At 34.0% G+C, this 9,815-nt stretch overlaps 1 protein-coding gene and 1 pseudogene across 1 annotated transcript in view; both read left to right on the top strand.

Annotated features, from left to right (window-relative positions):
* LOC111470418 (terpene synthase 10-like) overlaps positions 1-829 on the top strand; it is a 3,309-nt gene extending 2,480 nt beyond the window's left edge. The window contains exons 6-7 of the mRNA XM_023115983.1: positions 95-340; positions 513-829. Of these exons, the coding sequence (XP_022971751.1) occupies positions 95-340; positions 513-815 (549 nt within the window). The 3' untranslated portion in view covers positions 816-829. The remainder of the gene's footprint in view (positions 1-94; positions 341-512) is intronic.
* Positions 830-6,463: 5,634 nt separating this feature from the next.
* On the top strand, positions 6,464-9,357 carry LOC111470326 (annotated as a pseudogene).
* The last annotated feature ends 458 nt before the right edge of the window (positions 9,358-9,815 follow it).

Genomic DNA, 9,815 nt, shown 5'->3' with positions numbered 1-9,815 from the left:
TTTTTTTTTTTTTTTTTTTTTTTTTTTTTTTTTTTTTTTTTTTTTTTTTTTTTTTTTTTTTTTTTTTTTTTTTTTTTTTTTTTTGTGTGCGTAGTGGGTGGATTTGTGCAAATCTTATATGTTTGAGGCTAAGTGGTATCATACAGATTATAAACCAACATTAGAAGAATATCTAGACAATGCATGGATTTCAATAGGAGGACCAGTTATATTAGTTCATGCATATGTTTTCGTGACATCTCCAATGCTCCAAGACATGGAGAGCTTGGAAGCACATATTGATATAATTCGTTGTTCTTCCATAATTCTGCGACTTGCTGATGATCTTGGAACATCAACGGTATGTCACCAATAAATCTTGTTATCATCATTAAAAGTAAACATTTTTTTTTTCATTAATATAACTAAAACCTACATATGCATGTAGATAAGCATCGAGTTGATGAAATTCCATATAGATTATTCAGTTTAACATTTTGAAACATTTATTTACTAATCGACATTTTATTCAGAATGAATTAGAGAGAGGTGATGTTCCAAAATCAATACAATGTTATATGAATGATACAGGAGCTTCAGAGAATAATGCTCGTGAACATATAAAGAATTTGATTGATGAGACATGGAAAAAGTTAAATACGGCTGAGGTCAAGAATTCAATCCTTCCTCATGTGTTCATCCAGATAGCTAAAAATCTTGCTAGAATGGGTCAATGCATGTATCAATATGGAGATGGACATGGGATAGGGCGCCAAGAAATAAACGATGGTGTAATGTCTCTACTTATTCAACCAATTTCCATGCAACCCATTTGATGATGTATCAAAGGAAGTTGATACAGTTTTTTGGGAAAACACATTTCTTTCTTTTAATGTACAACTGGTTCTCCCTTAATTTTTCAAAGATTAGGTATAAGTGTATTTTGTGTTCCTCCATGGTGGCGTTGCATACAACGATATCATCAAGATACACCACAACAAACTTGTATAAGTATTTATTAAAAACCTGGTTCATCTAGATACATAATGTAGCTTGTAACACCCCTAATTTTCATACGTAGATTCGAGACATCGTTACATACATGCCTTTAATAACATATGCGGAAAATTTAATGAAAATTTTGAAACAAAAACATGAACTTATATGTTTAATTTAAAACTAGAAATAAAAATAACAATGTAAAAGACAAAGCCTTAACATAATTTTCGGTTCAAAACAATGCATACTTTTGTTCTATCTTAACTTCCATGGTCATTTCAACATTCATCGTTATCTGTGTAAGAGTGTTTTACCTTTATCTAAAAAATAAGGGTAGCATGTGACTTTCTTTTGAGCAACATAGCATGACCTTGAGCTCTTTCTAGTCCAAGTTAGGTTGGATGTGTGATACTTCTCTACATAAGGCCCACACACGTGCACATAGACCCACGAGGCAGACTCGTATATGTACCCATGGGCCTAGCTTCGTTGGACTAAACACACTGATGCGTTGTCGGATACCATAGAGGGAAAGACCCGCATGATATCAGGATGAACATAAATATCGAAGATTATGTATCCATACTAACATAACATAACAGGGAAGTATCCTGATGCACATGGCATACATAGGCTTCCATGGTTTAAAATCATAGCGTATAATAAGAATCATTTTATTCTTCCTTCCATTCATGTCATAGTACATATATGAGACATGTATTCATAGTGCTCATCATGACTTTCATATTGCATCATCATAGTATAGCATGATCTATAATATGACTTCACTTGGCATGACATAGCATAGCATAAAAAATATTTTACATCATCCATATCATGATATAATAGGACAACGCATACATACCTAACATGACATCATAGGTCATCACATAACATAGATAAACACATAGCATTTTGATGCATGTAGGGGCCACAGGGCATGTGTCATCGTACATCATACAATTCTTTCGAACAACCAACAATAAAGCTACTTACTTGTTTGGTCTTGTCTGAAGTCCCCAACTATTTTATAGGTGACTCCAATAATGTCCTTCAAAGCTCGATTTAACCTAATTACTACTTATTATTAAACTTCATTTAGCTAAACATATTATATCACTCCCCATTTTTACCTCAAAAATATTTATTTTGAGTAAATAGGAGTCTCTCTCACCTCAAAAGCTCTCAAAAAGCTATAAGGTCAATAGCTTTAGAATGGTGAAAAAGGTAGAAAACAGTATAAAAATGTATACTGCATCATCTAAGCTCTAGCTGCTGAGCAACCAGGCAGAAGTGCGAGCCGAGAGTACAGGACTGAGCCAGCAATTGAGTCGTGGCTGGAGATCAACTTTCACAAGCTCTACACGTGCGCAAAAGTGGAGTTGATAAACTTGGGTTAGCACACGGGTTTCGAGTTGATGAATGGACTCCGAATTTGGGGGTCGCGCGGGTTGCAGCGCACGTGATTTCTTTGGGTCGTGGGTGGTGTGGGGCGAGGCGTTCCTGGGCTGCTGGATCCTACACCGGCATGGGGCCACCCGACCTAAATATCCATCCTGTAGACTCGTCTTCTCAACCCGACTCTCTAAAACTGCAACCTGATCTCCCTCTCTTCTCATATCTGAACTCCAGTGACTCTTTGTGCTCAATTTCGGCCGTCACTAGTTCACCAAACACTTGCACTTTAACCCTGAACACTCCTAAACCCTACTGAAATCTTGGTTTGAAGCGCATCGATGAATCAGATTTGCCAATATGTGCTTGTCTTTCTCTCTCTCAGAAGTCTCTTAGAAGTGTGTTGTGAGCTATAGATTGGAAGCAAGAACGAGTTGGGTGATTGAAGGTGTGATGGTGGAGTGCTTATCGAGGAGGCATGGGTGGTTGAAATTGCACTAAAATCATTGTTTTACCGAGATTCATTATTTTTCAGCTGCTATTACATTATACCCCTCTAATCAGAAATTTTTTTCTTGAAAGTATTAAATTCTCAGAACTACTATAGGTATTTCTCGTTCAATTCATCATCTCCTTCCCACATTGCTTTTTATATCTGATGATTTCTCCGCAACACTTTGACAAAAAGGTGATGTCCCTCGTATGTAGAGCTTTTACATCACGAGCCAAGATCTTCACTAGTGTTTCTTCATATCTCAAGTCTTCGACCAACTCTAGTGTAACGACCCTAAATTTCTCTACTTAACCTAAGGTTACTACTATACATTTATTCTTGAATATTTAATGCGGAACTAATTTTATTGGGCCTTCCCATCACTAAACTTTAATTTCATACCTCATTTATTGCCTCAAGATAAACAAATACAAAAGAAAATAATAAATGAAACAATACAAAAATAAAATGTTCTATACTAACCTATATACTGTTGAGGGGAATACAAATTCAACCTATACTAACCTATAGTACAAATGGAAATGAAAGTTTGATTAAACGAACTTGTACTATTAAATTGAAAAATACAACTCAACCTACACTAACCTATACTACTAAAGAAAATGCAAATTTATCCTATGCATGTGTTGCGGTCTCGGGGTTGCGATCCTCTGTCAGCCTTACAGAGGGCGTCTTTCCTTTATTTGAAAATTTAGTAGCACGAGACTTGAGTATTTTAAAAATACTTAGTATGCAACCCCTTATCAGGGTTATAATGCAAGAACATGTGAATGCAATGACAGGATCTATTATAACAGTCTATTTTCCTATAGTACTATCCTAACGGGCAACTTGGATGTGTAATTCATTTGATATACTATGGTACGGAGGACGGCGGCATCGCGAGCAGAGACTATGGCACATGCATAGTGTAGACTCATATTTAAATTCATAGTCTTAAGTTAGAATAGGTTGTTTTGCATTTCATTGTTTAAACTATTTTGTATTTGTTTTTATTTTCTCTAAATGTTAGTATTTCGTATTTAAACACGTAAGACCGTGTGTTTTCCAGAAAAGAAGTTGTTTTAAACATTTTTTTTTATGTTTACATTATAAATGAGGTTCATATAAGAGTTATATTTCCTCATTATAGATGAGCATGAGACGTTAGTAATGACTCTGAATATGTAGAAATTTAGGGTCGTTACATGCTATCAATTTATTCATATCATAACGTTTCTCATATCAGTCATAATATCATTCATGCATCTTCAGGGATTATAATTCATGTTTTTTTTATCGTTTTTCATGTCATCAATATCATGTAATTCATGAAATTCACACGACATAATGTAACATTTTTCATGCTTCCAGACATAACAGTTCATAGCATGCATATCATACCGTACGTATCATAACAGTCACACAATGCAATCCGAGCATAACATAATACATAACATCAGAAATCATAACAATTCATCCAAAAACAGTCTAACGTTCATATCGCATAACATTTACATATTAATCCATAATGGACTCAACATACATCAAAAAAAGAACTTTTAATTAATCAAAGGTCCAACTGATCCTCCATCTGTATTGTAAATATGCGGTTACAAATAATCCAGCCAAAGTAATAGGAATTAGATCTAATACGATTCCAAATAGAAAAACTTCAATCATTTCAATTTAGTTGAACGAGGAAAAGGAGAGGTAATATCTATCCTTAAAATATTAATCGGTATTGCCCATGAATCTCAATGACCAGGAATTGGAAATTGAATTGACAAGGGAAAGAACTCTACAATATGTAGAATATATGGAATACCACAGAAACGTTTCTTTTTTTTTAATTGTACATTCAATTAATTTCAATCAAATAAGTCGTATCTTGTTCATACCGATAAATAGAGCTGAGGTTAGAGTTAAAACAACTAGTAGAATACCGAAATAACTAGTGAGAGTAGGCATGACGAGGCTAAATGAAATACGTTATTTTTATCCATATACAATTTATGACACGTGCGAATCGACGATCACGTGCCAACATACAACATATATTTTATAACCTAATGATGGTAGGGCTACTTAATTAGTTTGTGTGAGCCAGCCTACTCCCTAATTAAATTAACTTAAGCTCCCACTCCACAAAAGCATCTCACATTATCACCGGTCGTCGGTTTCTATTGGATCATTCATCGCTTTTGTTAGTATTTCACAATAATAATCATAAATTCAACTAGAAATTGTGAAAAACGGCATTAAAATGATCTTATTTACCTTAATCAAGGCCAAAAATAGGTCCGGGAGGATCGAAACAGTATAAAATTGTCCAAAAATAGATTCCCAGGCCGAGAAGCCGCACCGGAGACGAGAAGTCGTGTCGGAGCCGAAGCTGAGCCATTTAAGCCTACTGAGCCGAAGGGATTTTGCGTCGGACTGTGACATGTGGTGCAACAGAAAGTTGTCGCATGTGTAGGCCTAGTTCGAGTCGAGGCTTATTTTAGAGTCTTCGAATCTCAAACCGTGACTCAAAGACGAAGACCAAAAGGTTTTGAAACTATGACCTAGTCTAGGTGTCACAGCACACCCACCCAATTCTGTTTGAAAATGAAACCAAGGTCATGGAATAATGTTTAATAATAGGTCCCAAACACGATTGGATGTGATTGCATTTTCTTACTCCGGTAATGAGATCACTTATTAAGTATTTCTTACAATACTTAAATCACGTGCTATTTCTACTTTTCAGGCAAATGCAGTGTACCTCTGCATCGATGAAAATTTTGTGATGATGACTATGAGACTGGAATTAGGGTAGAAGCATTCATGTTATTTGTAGGCCATAAGTTAGATAAGACAATTGTTTCAATTTCTCTTTATTATGTACATTTCAAGTGGTTTGTTTTTCTGCTATAATTGTTTTAACTATGAACACATAAGTTTATGACATTGTTTTGAGATGATTTAAAAGACTTTTCTGCGATTTTTAACGAAGTCATGCATATTAGTAGCAACTTATTAGAGTAGAAATAATAAGATTTTCTTTTAAAGAATTTGTTTTTAATTATTTCTAACTGAATCTTATCATCCTTAACAGGTCTGCACTTTATGTTCCAAAGTTATGAGCATGATAACTAAGATTCTCTTTGAAGGAAGAAATGTATAAGCAACAACCACCCCATATTACATAAACCACATTCAACATGCTTGTTGGAGTGGAAAAATGGAATGAATTGAGCAGGAGAGGACAAGCTATGGGTTTGGCTTGCAGCATAACGTGTCTTGTCACAAATGCCTTCTCTCTTCTATTCCCTCTATTCTTCATGTTCTCTAACTACATTGGGTGGCGGAGATGTTGTGGAGAGGACAGCCTATATGTGGTGGAAGAGATGTGACAACAAGCAATGGGTTCGCTTCAAATCTTAGGTATTTGGTGGAAAAAAATTCGCAATTTTTTAAGCCATTTAAAAATTAAGATTTGATGTTCCATGTGACAATTTTTATAAATTAAAAAAAGTAATATTGGAGAATAAACCCATGTTTGGATCATCTATATATATTAGGCTACCAACAAAGGCTCGATTCATCTTGCTCTTCACCCGTTTCTCACTTCTTTTACCACGAACCCTTTCCTCAAATGGGTGTATTTTGATCTCAACTCTTCATTGATCTCTCCTATCGTAAAAGTAAACAGCAATGCAAGAAAGTCAAATCAAACCATTGTACGGTGATCGGGAAATTACAAGCCTCCTATTTGAAAACATGAGTACATTCAATCATTAAACCGTGAATTTAAGGTATGAATGATATAAATCTTTAAATGAGTTGTTTACTTTGTTTAGCATCAAATGTTAAAAAGAGTTAGCATGATATCTTGTGTTTAAGGAGAAATATATGTAGAACGCTTCAATGAGCTAAAGAAGAGGTAGATGTGATCATAAACCAAATAATAGGCGATCCGCTAAAGCAACTCGAGTTGATTGATATGTTACAATGACTTGGAATCTCATACCATTTTGAGAATGAGATAAATGATGTGTTGAAAAATATATATGAGAATAGTTATGAAAGGATGATTGGAAAAAGAATAATCTGTATACCACATCACTTGAATTTAGACTTTTAAGACAACATGAATTCAATGTTTCGCAAGGTATTAATGTTCTTCAACACTTCATATATATTTTTCAACACTTCATATATATATATATATATTTTGTCGAGAGAAAGGTATCAACATTAATAACAATTTGGAAGATGTCAAATCTACATATATGTGAAAATTTATTAGACAATGCGAATTCATTAATTTTAACAATTTTTTTTATATGGAAATGATAGAGGTTTTCCTTCAAGGATGAAAAGAACAACTTTACCACTAAGACTCTATCAAGATTTAAATAGAAGGTTATCTATGAAACTTCATTCTTATGTATTAAAGGTGAGAATATTTTAGAGGAAGCAAAACAGTTTACAATAAATTATTTGGAAAAGTACATGAGATCGTGCAAGAATGAATATGAAGCATCCATTATTAGACATGTGTGGGAGTTTCCCTTACATTGGCGAATATCAAAATTGAATGCAAGATAGTTCATTGATATCTACGAGAGAAAAGTGGATATGAACCCTATTATTCTCGAAATTGCTAAATTAGATTTTAATCGAGTGCAATCTGTCCATCAAAAAGATCTGAAATATGTAAACATATTTTGAGCTTAGAAAAAAAAATGGTTTTGTGGTTCTCATCTCTCAAAACTTTATTTTAAATTACCAATTTATTTTTAAGAAAAAATCTATAGATAGTAGAAATTTTTATTTTTTAATAGAAAAAAAAATACTTTAACATACATTTTTCTAATTTTTCTAAAAAGTCAACCCTAAACTTGATTTAGACTTGATACAATCCCAAACTAATTCATTCATGGAGTTGGTCGATATATCCATTTGGGCTATATTTCTATTAGGGATGGCTTAATACAATGTAGTAAATTTAATTATATTAATACTTTTAATATGCATTCTTGTATTTGAGAACAGTTGGTGGAGGAGCACTCGATTTGGCGAAAAAATGAGCTTTGCAAGAGATAGATTGATGGAAAATTTCTTTTGGAAAGTGGGTGTTGGATTTGAACTCAAGCTATCCTATTTTCGAAGAATGACAACAAAAGTTAATGTCTATGGTACATTAGATGAACTCGAGCTTTTTACCGATGCCATTGAGAGGTAAGTTCTCTTTGCTTTTATTTTAGAAAATATATTAATATTTAACTCTTCTAAATTATGATTTTAGGTGGAATGTTGATGCAGTGGACCAGCTTCCTGACTATATGAAAATATGTTTTTTTGGTCTCCACAATTCTATAAACGAGATGACTTTTGATGCACTAAAAGACAAAGGAATTAATGTGATCTAATACCTTAAGGAAACGGTAAGAATTTGATTATGATAAGAAAAATTTAACTTTTAAAATTACTATGTAATTTACTTTATATCAAATTTAATTTTAGAGTGGGTAGATTTGTGCCAATCTTATATGTTGGAGGCTAAGTGGTATCACACCGGTTATAAACCAACATTAGAAGAATATTTAGACAATGCATGGATTTCAATAGGAGGATCAATTATATCTGTTCATGCATATGTTTGGGTGACATCTCCAATGCTCCAAGACAATGAGAGCTTGAAAGAACATATTGATATAATTCATTGTTCTTCCATAATTATGCGACTTGTTGATGATCTTGGAACATCAACGGTATGTGAATAATAAATCTTGCTATCATCATTAAAGCAAACATTTTTTTTTATTAAAGTAATTAAAACCTATGTATACGAGTAGATAAGCATCTTTGAGTTAATGAAATTCAGAATAGATTATTTAATTTAACATTTTGGAACATTTATTTAATAACATGATTTTAGGATGGACATTTTATTCAGGTTGAACTAGAGATAGGTAATGTTCCAAAATCAATATAATGTTATATGAATGATACAGGAGCTTCAGAAAATAATACTCGTGAACATATAAAGAGTTTGATTGATGAGACATGGAAAATGTTAAATACGGTTGAGGTCGAGAATTCAATCTTTCCTCACGTTGTCATCGAGATAGCTAAAAATTTTGCTAGAATGGCTCAATGCATGTATCAATATGAAGATTGTGAATGTTTGATTAATCCACCACACCTAAATGGTGTGAAAGTTATCTTATTTATAATCAAATAAATTACAAGGATATGAAAATAGTAATAAATAAAAATAACAATAAATGGAAAGATACCTATGGTAATAAGGCAAATATTAGATATTTGCCTTATAATAAAATATCAAATATAATATATATAGTAAACTATAATTTATTACTAAATATTCTTAACACCCCACCGCAAGCTAAGCGTCGGATTTAAACGAACATGAAGCTTGAATCTAAAAAATTCAAAGAGGTTGAGAAACACTTTTCGTGAAAATGTCAGCAACCTAGTTCAGAGGAGGCATAGAGAAACACTTTCTTGGCCATCAAAAATTGCAGAGGGATCGCCGCTCAGCGGCGATGTTGCCTTGGCTTCGGCGAGAATATGTCTAACCCATGAAGAGGGATTGTCGCTTCGCGACGATGCTGCCTTGGCTCTGGTGAGAATATTTCTAACCCCAAGAAGTAGAAGGGGAAACCTAGAGCAAGGGACAAAGACAATGTTGAAGCCGGAAGAGTCGCCACATTGGGCGAAGGAGCCAATTTTGGCGAGAAGGGCAGTCGGAAGAGTCGCCACATTGGGCGAAGGAGCCAATTTTGGCGAGAATCCCGTCGGGTCGGTGTACAGCGAGTGCGGGAATCCAACATCGAGCAGTTGCGGAAGGAGCTCTCGAAGATCCACTTTAAGGACGGTGAATCCGTCGATGATTTTTCAATGCGGATCACGGGGCTCGCCAACAACATCACCA

Source organism: Cucurbita maxima, unplaced genomic scaffold (assembly GCF_002738345.1).
Source record: "Cucurbita maxima cultivar Rimu unplaced genomic scaffold, Cmax_1.0 Cma_Scf00044, whole genome shotgun sequence".
NCBI lineage: Eukaryota > Viridiplantae > Streptophyta > Magnoliopsida > Cucurbitales > Cucurbitaceae > Cucurbita > Cucurbita maxima.
Note: the sequence above shows the minus strand (reverse complement) of the source record. Positions and strands in the feature narration are given on the sequence as shown.